The 16,419-nt window shown below is 41.8% G+C and overlaps 1 protein-coding gene across 1 annotated transcript in view; it reads right to left on the minus strand.

Annotated features, from left to right (window-relative positions):
• Window positions 1–560: 560 nt before the first annotated feature.
• LOC128762665 (ras-specific guanine nucleotide-releasing factor RalGPS1-like) overlaps window positions 561–16,419 on the minus strand; it is a 51,252-nt gene continuing 35,393 nt past the window's right edge. The window contains exons 11-20 of the mRNA XM_053871085.1: window positions 14,585–14,652; window positions 6,831–6,957; window positions 6,231–6,382; window positions 6,099–6,147; window positions 5,786–5,866; window positions 5,324–5,429; window positions 5,158–5,250; window positions 4,461–4,566; window positions 4,295–4,386; window positions 561–4,007 (exon numbers count right to left, since the gene is read on the minus strand). Coding sequence (XP_053727060.1) covers window positions 3,978–4,007; window positions 4,295–4,386; window positions 4,461–4,566; window positions 5,158–5,250; window positions 5,324–5,429; window positions 5,786–5,866; window positions 6,099–6,147; window positions 6,231–6,382; window positions 6,831–6,957; window positions 14,585–14,652 — 904 coding nt within the window. The 3' untranslated portion in view covers window positions 561–3,977. The remainder of the gene's footprint in view (window positions 4,008–4,294; window positions 4,387–4,460; window positions 4,567–5,157; window positions 5,251–5,323; window positions 5,430–5,785; window positions 5,867–6,098; window positions 6,148–6,230; window positions 6,383–6,830; window positions 6,958–14,584; window positions 14,653–16,419) is intronic.

Genomic DNA, 16,419 nt, shown 5'->3' on the forward strand with positions numbered 1-16,419 from the left:
GACTCGATCCTTCATGAGTCAGGCAATAAATAGCTGAAGCAGAGTCTCTCACGTTTTGTGCTGAACCACAGTGGTCCATTATTGAAGCAGAGACTTGTTATTATCCGTTTCTTCATTTCGCCATCAGAGAAGGACAGTTGTGGACTCATCAAACTGTGTTCGGCCCATGACTTGGGTTGTGTTTTCAGCCCTGGTGGGGAGGATCATGTCTGTAGGGAACCACCTGGATCTCCAACTGTGATCAGCCTCTCGACCTGTCGAACTACAAACCCTGCCACAGCAGGCGCTCTCATAATAGTCAACAACACAAGAGACAAAAAGCTTAACCAAGTTGCGTGTGGTGAGGAAACATCGGCGGTTTCTGAAAGTTCAGCAGACAGACTCGCACAGCGCGGCTTGCTTAGCGCCCTGGATGCTGAACCCTTCAGTCTGACAGCAGGATTGTCCCTCCAGCTCTTATCCCATCTCTGCTGTCTGGCAGCTCCCCCTTCAACTGCTCTGTCAGCCTGTCAACCCCGCCGAGCCAGAATCAAGAGACTCATGTGACACGAGGCCGTCAAAAAGGACATTTTATTCGCAGCTCGCAGAGTCTGAAGCTGAAAAACACAGCAGCACGTAGCGACGGCGTGAGATGAAACAATTATTGAACATGAAGTGCACCACAGACTCGGTGTTGAACTGCACAGCAACGACACACAAGGAAACCGTTGGCTAAGTCACATGCAGCGTCCCACCGAACAAAACCGATGAGTCGGACTGTCGCCGGCGCAGAAGTAGCCACTGTCTGGCAACAGCAAGTTTAAGTGCAAATTTCTCATCATTGATTCCGACGGTAGATTTTATGGACTTGATTTGTGACAACAGCATGAGTCAGATGATACAAATCAGGTTTCATGGTTTGAGAATCAAATCAACATGTTTGGTGACTAAACCTATTAGCTGCTTCCATTATGAACTTAACTTTCAGTCCTTTGGAACGTTTGTACATATGTAAAAAAATGTGAATGACAGCATTTTAAATGTAGAGCCATTACATTATGACCACGTCTTAACTTTGTACAGCCACTGGGAGGCGCTGTTTCACACAGATCAGAAACAAAGCGGACAGAAATAAGACGCAGGTGGTTATAGTGTAAGTGTGACACAAACATCCAACAAAAATAACAACAAAAAAACCTAATGAAAGCAGCAATTCAGTCACGTGTCCCAGGTTTCCTGCTCAGACAAGATAACACATTTTAGTGAGATCAAAATGTAATAATAGTGCTGACCTGACACTTTTTTTTTTTAGATAGATGAATGAGTTTCATACCATACTTAAGAATATGGTAAGAATGGGGACATTTTTTTTTCTTATTGCTGATTATGCTGGAAAATGCTCACGGCTAATGTTCCATGGAGAACAACATGTGCCACGCTGAGAACGACACGAGGACTCACAAGACTAGAACATGTCACTCAGAGGTGCAGCAAGTTCCACTCTGAGAAGGTCGTCTGTGCACCTGCGCTATTCCACTGGAGGAAATGCACATAAGGAAATCGTACATGCAACCCTTCAAAACAGCTGAGTGAGAACAGTACCAACCTGCCAGTCTGTGTATGACTCATTGCTCCTCAATGTGTTTCTTAGTGTCCAGCCATGAAGTAACCTGTATATGAGGGACACACTACTCAGGCTTCCTGCTCTCATTCGGCTGAATCAAGAACGATCGGTGAAAGATTGTCACCGTTGATGTCTTGAATCTTTATGCTCCGAACATAACAGACACTTGTTAGTTTCTGGTTGTAAATGTGTGGCGACACTTTGATTGCTACTGAAACCTGTCAGAATCAGTTGGAGACTCGGTAAACGAAGCTGCTCTGCACTTCCATTAGTCGTGAAATCATTCTTACTGGTTTTGGCAACATTATTAGCGGAGCTAACACAAAACTCTGCAGTGAAAATCCAAAACAGAGGAAAATACTTTTACTTAAAAAAGAATGTCACTTTCATTCACACATTTGAAAAAACCTCATGTTTCACTGTGATGTGGTGCAAACTTCACATGAAGACTTTCATTTGACACGTACGTATGACAACAAAGATCATATGAAATGATTGATATGAACACTGGAATATGAAGACAAGGAAAATGGGCTCAGATGATTGACACATAACTCCAGTGATGCTAATCACTAGAATAAATCGCATGACATCACATTACTTTAGGCTCGACAGCTCTCTTCACAATACCTCAGCTTAACAACAGAACCGATGTTCAGTGGTAAATTCATACAGCAGAAAGCTTTGCTCGAGGATACATATGTACAGCAGCGACTGGCAGAACAATTTGCTGAGTTTGTCAGTAAACATCTACATTGAGAGAAATAAAAGTCTGCAGCCGTCTGCAGGCCGATAATACTAGAGTAGTTGCAGTCCAAGGAAAACCACAGTTCAACCACACAAAAAAACCATACAGTAGAAATGGTGAAAATTAATGACTGTGTTATTTAGACATAATATCAATTCATGTACAAATAAATTTACACTATAAACACGTTTGTTCACGTCACATATTTGGAGTTTCGCTTTACTTTCGCTTGTTTTCCAGTTTCAAATGTCAGGACTCATCTCTGCCAGCAGGGAGGGCTTCTTCACACCTAACACTGACTCCTTATCTCTTTATTTGCTGGTGATGCAGAATTCAAATTTGACTCTTTCAGAAAGCTTCTGGTGGATAGGATTTTGTGTGGTCTACGACACCGTTTCATTACGTCGACTATGAACGGAGCGCCTGGTGACTACAACTCCCATAATGCACCGCAACATTTGGATTGCCTCTTGTTTCCTTTCAAATCAGTCAGAAGCGTGTAGCAGCAAAGAGTCTAGTCTCACAACTCACACCCATTCAAAAGCGCTCACTTCAACACAGTATAGCATAGTGCACCACGCAACAGTTCACAGGAATCACCTGGGAGGCTCATTCCAGAAGCATTTTACTACAAGTGTAGCTCTCGGATACTAAGCAGTCGAGCGAATCACATGCGGGGTTCTTTGTAATGCTGTCACTTCCCATACAAAAGTCATTTTTAAAGTGCACCATTGAATATACGACAACATCCCTAGAACTTTTGGTTTCCCGTCAGTGTCAGACGGCAGTGTGTTGAAAACCAATGACAAATTGGGGTTCAACTCAATAAATGCTGACAGAGATGAGGGCAGATGGTCTAAACTGTCACTGACTCGAGTCAGGTCACGTCGCAGCATCAAAGTCGCAGGGTTACCTACAACCTCATTTTTAGGGTGGCTGTCCACCTACAGTCGTAACGCAGAAACGCCCAGCAAGGAGCGCGCCATCAACACGATCAATAAATTCCCTTCAGTTGGCTGGCTGTGAGAAAAATAAACTCTTTTAAATATAAATACAATATTTACACACACACCATCTGTTACGTTTGAGATGTTGGTATCAAGTGTAGAAAACAAACTTCGCAGTGGTTGTTCGTAAAGCTGACATGTTTTGTGGGAGAACTACCAGCTGCAGCAGCGTGAGGACGACACTCTCGTCGGTGTTTTGTTGTCAGTGACGTTGCCAGGCTGAACTACTGACGTTCCTTCATAATGTTCAGGTGGAACTTCCTTCATGCCAATGAAATGTGTTGAAACGGACGTCCAAAGTCACTGTCTAGTTGCCGTCTTTTTCACAGGTGCGACCACATGAGGGTCGTATAAAAGTGGCTCCCCAAAAAAGATGTTTCCCGCCAAAACCGCCCAGCAGCGTGACGACGGACAGCACATCTTAGAAAAGAAGAAGGAAAAAAAGGCGCGACCGACAATTTTCACAGACATCACGTGCGATGGCTCCTCCACGTTGGCGGCGGTGACGGTGAGAGTCAGAGGTCTGGATCCCATCCACATCCAGAGAGTTGCCTCGTTTGATAGTGACGTCCCACACAGGTGGGTTTGGCACTGAAACTTCCTGCTGGTTCAAGTCTCATCACTCAAACGACATGAGGTTTGCTGGTATCTGGTGAGACAGAAAGAAAGAGGAACACATCAGTCATAATATAGTGCTGCAACATATCATTTCACCACTCAGTTGAGGGGTTTGTTTTTGCTGAAAGTCTGGTCCAAACATTTTCATTGAACTCGCTAAACTACAAGAAGCGATGCTCATCTGATACCACAACACAAAACAGACCCGAGGGAATGTGGAAGAAGTCAATGGTTCAGATTTCCGAATATCTTATCGATGTATGATACATAATCCATACAATGACAGTCACGGACGGATGTGCTTTGTCCTGAACACACCTGAGGTCTGCTGCTCCGACACGCCTCCTCCAGGTTCTTGTGCCAGATGATCGCCGAGAACCGACATCCAGTCTGGAACTTGTAAACATTCCCTGCAAAGACACGTTCTTCCAGCTTTACTAACCGTGAGTTGTGGGAAAAAAGATTGAGCTAATAGACTGCTAACCTTTGTCAGGATCATTGAGCTGGAAGATGTTGGGTCGGGCCGGGTCGTCTGGCAGAACCACCATCCATCCAGTCACACACACCTTCTTACAAGGACTGGACTTGTACTAGGATGGACAACATCACACCGATCACACTCCTGAGAGCCAGCTCTGGCTCTGTTCCATGCATATTGAACGTTTACATGAAAATACTTAGGTGTTTACTACATATGGATATGACACAATTGCTTTAAATATCGCAACGTCGTGATTTTCAGATTCAAACTTGAGCCACAAACACTAGCTAACGGGTGTTAACGCCTTGTTGGCGAAGACAAAAACACTCTACAGCCCTCTAGTGGTACAACGACTTTACAGCAGCGACGAGCAAAGAATGGGTAAAATAATAGTTTGAATTGTAGCGGGTTAGTTAGACAATAATGCAATAAAAAATGACAAATAAAAGTATAACGAAAAATAAAGGCATTAGTTTTGTTTTCTGATTATAAAGAGCTTAACATTTAGTCTCTGTTGCAGCTTTGCGTGTCATTCGAACAAATTGAAAACCTCACGTGTCATAAACGGACTTGCATTTACCCGGTGAGAGTCAATAAATGTTATAGCTTTTCAAGTTGTGGTGAGGCATCAGAACTCACTTCAGAAATCAGAATCAGAAATCACTTAAAGACTTTTTTGAATGCAATTTTGCTGGCTCACATGCTTCCTCTCAGAGGCTCTCAGGGATTTTGCTCCATAAAAAGTAAGTGTAGAACCAGACAGCGAGATCCAGAACCGTGTCCAGGACGACAACTGAAACAAACAAAGCAAAAAAAAAAAAAAAGTTATTTTTTATTTAAAGTTCCTTTGAAGCCACAGGTCTTACTTTGGGCTTCCGTCCCTCCTTCAGAAGTGTTTTTCTCCGGAGTGGTCCTTCGATGGCGACGCCGCCTGACTCACTGCAGCCGTAGCAGGAGTTCCCAGCAGAGGAGCTGAAATATACAAAACATGTGTCTAAAAGGCCTCTTAAAAGGCATGAGACACACTGATTTTGTCTGAGTTGTTTTCAACAACAGATCGTTCATTTTACATTTTAAAAAGAGCTGTAAATATGCTTTGATAAATGGGTGGAAGTTGAGCTGATCACTCTTCAACAGTGTTACCAAGTGTCAACAGGAACAGATGAATTGATTGAACTGCACAGAATGAGTCAGAGTAAAATACTATAGCAAATCATTCTTGTGAGAAATGCTAGATCTGCATCTATTCTGAAAGTGACCTCGAGGGACACACTTTCACTCATAAGTACTATGTTGCTGATCGATGCGGCTGCGTCAGTTCACCCTACCTGAAAATGTAGCTACGGCTTCTCGGGGAGTTGCGAGGTGGGACCCTCCAATTGGGACCCAAAGTGGCGTACATGCGCCCCCTGTTTGTGCACAGACAGAGAGTTGGAGAGTCGACACTCTTGGATTTTACTTAGTTATACATGAGATGGGTCACTCACAGGTACAAAAGCATCAACACTGTATGTAAACAACTATGCATAAGGATGGGACAGACAGAGAACAGTGCATTTTTTTTAGCAAAACACTAAATAGATGAACTGATTGGCCGCTGGCTCCGACGTTACAATTTACTTTGAATTTATTAGCTCTCACCTCTCCATTCCGGGAGACAGTTCTTCAGTGAACGAACTCTCGCTGCTGCCTGTTTTTAACAAAGTGATCAGACGACAGAAAACCGTCAAGTCAGGGATCAAAACCACACACACTCTGCATGCGAGCACCCACCTAATGAGAGACCGTTGGACACGGACGTGCTCTGCGGATCGTTCCTCACGGGACTCTGAGACTCCAGAAAGCTGTCGTCCAGCAGGTGGCGAGCTTTCTCGATAGGAAACGTTGCACTTCTGCTCTCTGACATGCCATACTGACACATCATGCTGCGGACACGCAATATTTGCCAATGATATGTAGCAAATCGAAAAAGCCTTCCCCATAATAATAATAATATTAATAATAACAATAATAATAATACGTTTATCTCTAAAACATATTTGTTTAAATTGAAGATATTTTTTTACTGAAAAACATGGAATGTTTCTTAATAAATGAATGCATTGTTTCTGAAATAGAGTGAATCTTATCTGCCCCACGGGGTGGAAAAGACTCATATAGTTGCACAAAGAAAAATGGCATCTGGGTCAAAACAGTAAGGATAATAATAACAGACATTTGTGACTGACTAATATATTTTAGAGCGGTTAAATATGTGTGATTTACTTGGAATGGTTGAATATTTCAAAGATGACATCTCCTAAATGTAATTATAATGGCAAACATACACATATATTTCTACACATTTCACCTTGTTAGACCCTTCATACTCACTTGTTTCCGAGACTATGGCTCTTTCTGTGGTGTGACGGGGGAGGTGTGGGGATCCGGACCCCTACAGAGGCGTCAGGACAGGTGGGCCTTCGGTTATACCTCAGTGAGGCACACACCTCTGACATACCTGCAACAAACACCTTACATTGTTCAACAGATGAAGCAGATTTGATGAAACAAGTTATTAATACAGTATTTCAGGTACCATCCATTATCATTACCTGCATGTTAAATAGTCATAAAATTGTGTATGGATTATTTTCAGAGAGGAAGCTGTTAGAAGAGGTTTTCATTATGGAGAGGAAGAACACTGTAATTGATATTATGCTACTCATCCAACTCTTCTGGTCTTAGACAGGTCTAATTTTTCACACACAACTCCGCACCAAAATCAGCTAGAATCAGTCTACAACTTTCCTACCAGGCCACTGATGGATCAGGACCAGTTTAGACCCTGGAAGTGGTTAAACATCATTCAACTTGGTTTGATTCTTGCTTTTGTTGTTCTTTGTTTGGAGGACCATATTAGTGATGCACCTGTGTAACGTACAGCACAGTGAAGAAAACCCTAAATTTCAGCTTGGACATTTTGACAGATTATAATAAAACTTATATTATATATTCCTATATTGTACTGCGCGCATACAGTATAGTCATATTGATAGGCTAATGCCGCTCTTCAGATGTTGTAGTTGCAAGCTGCGCCCACTTGATGGCAGCAAAGGGACTCGAAGGATTTTCATCCCAAACATCACTTGAGACGGCGATAATGTGAACAGAGCAGCTTTCATAATTGTCTGTCAACCGACAGCTGGTTCTGGCAGAGCAGTGTTGGACCAGTGAATTGATTTAGTGTTAAGAAGAGGCTCCCGTGCCAGTGGAACCAGTGAGTCACTCAGGTCCCTCACACTGTGAAGCCCCAGGGGCCATTTACTGGACTGGACTGGACCGACTGGACTGGACCAGTCAGGGATTGAGTTCCACAGACAGCATGCTCAAGCTCAGACCTCACTGGATTTGGTTTGGTACGGTTTAAAATCCAGTCACTATGACAAGAAAAAAAAAAAAAAAAAGATTATGGCGTAAGTGCTGAAAGTACTTGTAAGACAGAGTCAACATTCACAATACACAGCGGACTGTTTCACTTACAATCTTTCCAAATAACCAGCAGAACTTTCCCCCTGCGCAGTTTCGTAACCTCCAGGAATAAGGCGGGTTCGAACAGCGTGAGGGGAATCTCTCTAACACGGCAGCACACAGCTGATCTCATGCTGTCTTTCTTAATGATCTTAATTGTCGGATGGTTAGCCAGTAAAGGTGTGCTGGTTCGAGTCCACACTGTTATGCAGGCACAGTGGAACTACATGACGGAACAAAAGAGAAGCTGCTCTCCTTTTCCACGCGGTAATGAAAGTTTTTATAATGTCACCACTTTAAATGGTTTGTTTAAATCATCACCGTCTCTTTCAGCAACAATAATAATAACGTGACTATAGCATCTGCTAACTTCAAGTGAAATAGCAGTAACACAAAACCTGGAGGAGAAGCAGTGTAAGTGCAAGTGAGCAGACAGGAAAAGCAGTTGTTTGATGACGTAGCTTGTCACGGAAAAACGCATGAACTATTGCGGCCCACCCGGGATCACCACGCCGAGCCTCGTGATTCGTTGTGAGGAGGCCCATCTTTCTCCACCCATCTGTGGTGTTGTGGCCTTTTTATGTAATTTTGTGGAGACCGAAACCTCAGCATGAGAGAGGTGGTGGCTTCTTTTACTGGATCGAGGATTGCACCCCTCACACACTAATTATTTAATTTGATGTTTGAATGTGGTTTGTCAAGGGTAAAATGTGGATTCTGGTTTGAATATAAATTGATTTGAGCCGGCGTAATTGCACATTGTGTGACTGAATTGCCCCCCGTTCTGTGGTCTAAACTTATTGGGAAGCCTTTACAAGCCTGACTAATAAGAGTTTGCTTGTTACTTATTCTGAGTGGCCTCATGGTGGCTTCTATTTCAAGGTTTATCTAACAATTTAGTATGCATTGTGGCACTTTTAGTTTTGGTTAATGGACGTTTTCAGAGAGGGTGGCTTCAAACAAGTATGAGGTTCTCTGGCTATCAATTGGTGGCTGACTATTATTAGAAGGATTTGTCATGCTGGACACAGAAAGTCGATCAAGGGCTTTAAATCAATGAGTCCAATGAGCTATTACATAAGAATATAAGGACTGAAGACGAATGCTTAGTTATTGACTACTTACGAACGAAGACAGATATAATACACAGACACAACCAGAAAAGCAATGTGAGAGCTCACATCACATGACTCAAAATTCAAGAATTCTGTTGGCCCACGTCAAAAATTCGGGTCATCAAGGTGAACGCACACAAACAAGATGATTTATTTTAGTGACTCAATGTCATGTTTTATAGAACCAGGCATTCTGGTCTGTTTTTTGTTTTATTTATTGCTAGTTCTGTACTGAACAGGGCACAAGAGACAGAGATAGACCAATAAATTAAAAATAAAAAAGATGGTAATAACACAGTAAAACATTAACAATTTGGATACTGTTGCAACAGTTTATTGACCAATTAAAATGTCCAGTAAAAATCATTATTACAGGTTTAAAATTCCCATGCTAGGTTGAAAACATGTAAGAAAATGTGTGTCACAAAATTACGGATCATTATTCTCAGTAGAACTTTTTTAAGTTTACTTTTCTGGTGTCTTAAACTGTTGATTTGTGATGTTGTTGGTTGCGCACATGCAATGAGTGTCTGCTTTCTGTGTTGTTTCTGTATACAGTATGTCTTTAATGTTTAGTGTCGGTGGGACGAATGAAGGAGCAGCTTTTCTTATCTTTATTGACATCATTTTGCGCAGTTAGAACAGTAATGTAATCCATGTTGGGCATGAGCAACAGCCAGTTGGTCGGGTCAAAAAATGGACTGCCATCTAAATATTGGGCAACACTATTCAAAACATATGTGCCATTGTGGAGTCAAAATAAAAAAAAATGTATCAAACTGAAATGAAAACACCATTTTTGTGATCAATCTTTTTCTTCTTGTTGCGCTACCTCGCCCTCCTTCAGGACACTTGTTTAGATGCCGTTAAAAGACAATAATCAGTGATTTTAGGAAACAAAAAAAGGTTCTTCACACTGTGATGTAACAATGACTTCACCCTGCAGCTGCAAAATAGTTAACAAAACTGTTGACAATGCTGCTCTAATCAACACCTCAGAGAGTCTGGCTCCATCAATCCAGCAACATCAGTCAACAAAGAACGACAGACTGTTTTCTCACATTCATTCATTCATTCATTTATTTATTCAACAGAACAAAAACCGCGCAGCTGTTACAGCATTTTCTCTTTCTGTTACAGCAACCTGGACCAACTTTAAATCACCTTCTGCTGCCATGATCCCCCAGCTGCTGCTAATTTATGATTCCCTCATCCTCTACCACTTATCCTGATCAAGAGGAGACCATGGGGAGCCTAATGTAATCCTTGCTGACACTCGCTTTTGGGCAATTTAAAGTTTCGGAACTTGCAGGGATGCAATTAGATCATTGGAAATCTGAGTGGAAAACCTTCTGGAAACTGCATCACAACCTCACATGTAAACTAGAGACCACAAATCCAGACCTGCCGAGATGTAATCTCTCAGGTTTATCTTTGGTCTCCCTCAAGTTGGCTGAACACCTCACCATGAAGGCCCTCAGAATACATCCCGACCACAAGCCTGAGTTACCTCGACTGACCTTTCTTGACACATAGCATCAGTGGTTCTACTCAGAAATTCTCCTGTATAAACGGTGCACTTGCTCCATCGCCAAGGGCCGCTTACATCTGTCATCTTGTTCTTACCCACATGAGTTGAGGGTGAGGGCCCTCCAGCATCCTTCTCCTGTTAGAGGGCATTAGCAAGATACTGCAAATAATTCCCATTCCATAAATGGCATTCCTTTGTAAACATCTGAGAACCATGAGGTCATCATCCAGTGACACTTCAGGATCTAGATCAGCTGCAAAAAGCTGGAATGAAGTCTTGAGTCCTCCACACACAACTTGTCCTGATACGAGTTTTGAGTCTCCAAAATATTGTATTTATTATCTTAAAAATACATTGACTGCAGAACCTTAGAAACCAGGACAACCTTTTTGATTCATGCATCATATGCTTTGGTAATTTAAATGTCTTAGGATAAAGATATTCTTAAAGATATGGTTAACTTTAGGCACAAAATTCAATATATTTTGAGTATTTCAATCAAAAATGTGGTGCATTTACTGACGCAGTATACCTCAAAACACAGTCCCAGTTGCTAACTTGGGTTAACCAACAGTACAGCAGGTGACAATGAACCACAAAGTCAGTAAAAGTTATTTTAATCAAAGCTTGTACCTGACATCATATAGATTTTTTTCTCCATTTGTCGGCCATTGTGTGTGATTCCATGATAAAGCCCCCGATGAGCAGTAACAACGTGAGCAACTTCAAGTTTCTAAATAACAACGCAAAGCAAGGACAACCTCATGTAAAAGGCTCAAAATGAAGTCTTCACAAACTGGCTGATGGGTGGCATGTGGGCTCACTCAGCTCCTGGGCTGCTGCTCAGACTGTGGACTCACAAGAAGAGATGCTGCGTTGTCAAACAAATACAAGGATGTGAGTGATAAATCAATCTTTTAAACAATCATTATGGTTGTCACACCACTGGAGTATCAAAGCCAGATGGACGTGGCCATGTAAAAACATGCCTGGTCTGGGCATGTTCTCTGTCCATCACGCCATCTTGAGCTGGAGTAGGAGAGAATGAGTAAACCGATTTCTTCTGTTTGGCAGACTGAGGAGCGCATGGGAGTTGTTTATGATGAATGTGCTGCGGACAAGGCCAGAACAACACTCGGCTTCCACGTTATGTAACTCTAGTTGAACAGCAGCAGCCTTCAGTGCACTCTGGTGACTCACCCCAGGTTCCAGACAGTCACAGATGCTACAAGAAAAATCAAAGACACAGCCTCTTGTCTAATCCGTTTAATCAACGACTATTAGTCAGGTATGAGCAGCCAATCGACCATGTACATGGATTCAATAACAAACGCACATATGTTACTTTCCCAAATAGTAAAATGCTTTTTACTATTAGTTAAAGTCGAATCAATTACCATACCACGTCACCAAGCTTCATTATTCTGACCTACATTTGCTGTCAGCTGGATGACCTCACCACATCCTGCTTCTAATAAACTGCAAATCTCAGAGCACCTATAACCACGTCACATCTGTCAAGTCACATTTATTAGAATATTAAAGTGGGCTTTTGAGTCACTGTACTGTGGTCTGGAATTGTTGTATTGCCAGACCATAACACAGGCTAAAGAGAGAGTGCTTGAGACAGAATGATTCGATGTTTCCTTCTAAACGTGAACATTGATGAGCAGCTGCCAGCATACTGGAGGATGCCCTCGATCATCAACGTAAAAATTGTGTCAATTTGCTCCAGAGAAAGTTCAATATTATTATTTTTTTCATTTCAAAAAGAAGATGATGTAATATGTGTTATTCAGCTGCAGCACATCAAAAGTCACATTCACAAATCAATGTGGTTTTAAGGACAATAGATTAAAACAAGGTGGGAATGTCATAAGTTGAACTTGTAAAAACCATAAAAAACGCATTGCAAGCGTTGCACCTGATGGTTTAGGACAGAGAGTGAATTAAAAAAAGGTAGCCAGAAATGGCCCTTATTACACATGAGTGGCACCAACTGGCAGTAAAGAGAAATATATTGACAAAAGTGTAGCCTATCGGACATCAGATGCTCCTTTAAATCACGTCATTCATAGCAGCAAGAGTAAGATTAAAACATGCTCTGAGTCAGTAACTCAAAGTATGATACCAGGCTAGGAGCTCATGGACTCTGGTGATGACTGCTGTGTGGTTCCCAGACTTCTAAAGAGAACCCTGGAATTCTGCCCAGAAAAATCACAGATAGATCTATAACCACAGCCTTACAAGACGCCGAAAACAAAGAATTCTAGATAACCTGCAGTGGCATTAAAGACTTAAAGTATGACCATTTAAGAGGATGGCAGTTGAACTAAAACTAAACTTGTCTATCATTTATCATTGCAATTTGATAGAAAACAAATTGTTCCATTTAAAAAAAACAGCATCAGAAACCACTCAATGTCTGTGAATGCAAAACCCGACTCCAGTGAAGCTTGTTTGGCACTTTCCTATCTTCAATCATGAGCCGAGACACCTAAACGGCAACTTTTTCTGAATGACATGATTAAACTGTCCAAAATTGCCTCTTAAGTGGATAAACGCACAAACAGGAGTTGCCATGGAAACGGCTCGAAACAAACCCATGTGGCTCGCCAGCCATTCAGACATGAGTCCATGGAAAAAGATGTGCATGTTCTCTAGTGGGAACAGTGCAGTTTGAAGGCCTCCTCTTGATAGATTCCCCTGTACACCAGAGCTCTTTTGGCAATGTGTATACAAGAATGCTATCTGTCAACTATTTTGTTTGTGAATGGGGTTAAAATCAATGTAGTCTGTCAATGAAAATACAACACAACATATTCTATTCTGAAATGAGCGAGAACTGGATGAGCCACCAGTAATGTAAGCAAAGCTAAAAAGACTGAATAGGAAACCACAGTGGCACAAAAAATCCTAGCTCATGATCCTAACTGGTCAGTATGAAGCAAGAAGCTAAAACAAAGATTCACAACAGTTTTCATCCTATTCAGGCAAAAGTGGCAAAGTGGTTTTAATACAGCGTCAATGCAAACTTGTCCAATGTTCATGTAAAGCTTGAGCTAACTCAAAGTGAGTGGTTGTCACTGATGTAGCAGGGCTGCAGCTTTTTGCAAACCAGAATTTATGAAAGAACTGGAATATTACTGTACATATAGCGCACAAAACTGTCAAGGTCATATGACACATCTATCAGGACGAGTCTGAATTCCAAACGGATGTGCTTGCATGACACCACTCCTGCTGTATTTGCTTAGTTGCAGCTTGCGCACACAAGACCAAACAGTCATTCGACCAACATGCACAAGCAGGCAAGTTCCATCACCAGTTACTCAAGCCACAGCACCATTGTATCAAAAGCAAAGATGATTAAGACAGAGAAAGAAAATTACGCACGATTATCTAACTGTGGTGGAGAGAATTTCCAGTGTTGTGTCTTTGATGTAGCTGTGGTTCATCCTTCTTTAATTACATCCTGCTCCTGGCTTATCCACTGCATGACTTCACCAATCCCCCCAACTGCTCCCACTAACCCCCCCAGACCTCAGCAGAACACAATGCAGGGAAATAAAGTAAAGCTGACCGTCCTCATGGAACTTTTCGCTCCACTCACGCTTTGTCATTCTGTCCACTCACTTTACAAGCAGAGCAACTGCAGGTTCCAGATGGTGATGTTTAAAAGGCATGTTAATTAAAGTGATCATGAGTGCTATGGGACTATAGGAAACTACTCCCACAGTGAACACCCAATATAGAACATTAGCCCTCTGCCCTGGACGTCATAGTGGAGCTGCTACCAAACAAAACTCAGAACGTAATGTCTTTTCTCCCAGTGTGTTCCATATATTCTGGTTCATGCTCTACACATGAAAGACATAATCATTGATGAGAATCATAGACTGGTGCAAGAACAAGTACCTGTATGGCAGACAACAGACTCCTAAACTGGAACACAAAATTGTAATTCCTACCGGCCAAATCCTCTTTGGAGGAGGCAATGCGAGGGGAGCTGTTGCCAGGTTCTATCTTCAGGGAAAGCCTGCAAGCAAAAACATTTACATCAACAACATATACCACTGAAGAGGTGTGTACAAAAACAAACTGCTTGAGTAACAAAAGGGAATTGGGGTAATGCATGATGGGTCAGTACACATGAAGACATGACAAGGCAGTGATAAGTGGTAGACTCGGAAAGAAGTTATGGATAAAACAGATCTCCTCTGTGTCTTCTCTCGAAGAAGATCGGTCCAACTACAAAGCTGATAATTTAGTGTTTGGGTCGTTCCAATGTACACTTGAGCAGGACATGTTGCTCTTGCAGCATTTGCTTCTAGTTAAGACAAATAGCCACTTTCCACATCAGGTCGTGGCACCCCTCTGTGCAGCATCAGTTTTCTGTGCTTTGACAGGAGACATTTTTAGGTGAGGGAGACACTTTAGTCTGAAGAAGCATAGAAGAAAATGATCAAGTCTATGGCAGCTTTACCAGAAGAAATAGCATCGACAATATCAATGCCTTTTTTTTCTTCTACTCCCTATTATTCTAATGGCATTTCCCATCACCGGGTTGCCAGAGAGCCTTCACCTAAGTCCCCCCGGGTTCCACCAGTCTTCTTCGTGTACTCCTTCCCCACAGCCATGAACCTCAGTGGCTCTCTTTTCCAGACATCGACATCATCCTTCATGTTTACTGTGTCTCCTCTCCACACAAGCTATCACCTTTGTCTTCAGACTTCTCCAAGCAAAAGAGGAAGGGTTCCCGTGAGTAGGACTTCAAACAAATACCATAATCTGCCACAGAAGAGGAATCAAGTGCAAGTTAAATAGTCAAGTGGTGAAGTGAGACAAACATATGGATGCAATGAAATCCAATCATATATGAAACCTTTTTCCCCCCAACAGACGTCCTGCGTCTCACATATTGGAGTGTTGGTAAACTTGATTGTGCCAATAACCACCGCATTTGGAAAGTATCTATGTTTGAGGAAAGTCTGGGTGAAATGAGAATTAATCGCGGGCCGAGGGTTTGGTCAGGCTGCAGGGAGTGAACTAGAAGACAAATAAAAAGCAGACAGGGACATTCAGATGTCCAATCCAATTTGAGTCATGACCTGTCCTCATTACATCACACCAGCAGAGTGGAAACATCGGTGTGCATCTAAGATCTCAGAGCAGCCCTTAGTTTCCAGACACACTTGTTTAACTAAGAAAGAGAAACTTTCACCATCCAACTTGGCTAGTGCTGTTGGAGGCCGACGTGAAAGGCGCTTGTGCTGAAATTATCACAGCCCTCAGCAGCATTTCCATTTCAACTCTCCACTTCAATTGAGAGACATTTATTTAGACTTGATGTATCTTCGTTTGTCATGATCAACTGTGGGACTTAGAAATGAAAAACTCAGTGTCTTTCAGTGTTCTTGAGTAAAATGTTAGACACTTTCTCTCTTCACTTTTACTCACAATAGTCATTTTTACATTACTATTACTTGTGGTATTAGTACTGTGAATAACAATAACAACTCATATCTATACCTTTCTTGTACTTCCTCAAAGGTCATGTGACAGTCCATGGTTTATATGCTAGTTTAGGATTCAATTAAAGAAAGTACTGTTGCACAATAAATATTTTATATTTAATTTTATGGTATTTATTCCATTTTGTGAAATACTAGCATACTCCAAGTGTGTAACAGAAGCTATTTTGTAAAATGACGAAAGAGAAAAACTTTGAGTACAAAGACTTCATTTCTAATAAACAAATCTCTTCTATCTTTTTGGACTTTTAGAGAAAGGTATTTTTAAACTT

The sequence above is a fragment of the Synchiropus splendidus genome, chromosome 1 (genome assembly GCF_027744825.2).
Source record: "Synchiropus splendidus isolate RoL2022-P1 chromosome 1, RoL_Sspl_1.0, whole genome shotgun sequence".
Taxonomy (NCBI): domain Eukaryota; kingdom Metazoa; phylum Chordata; class Actinopteri; order Syngnathiformes; family Callionymidae; genus Synchiropus; species Synchiropus splendidus.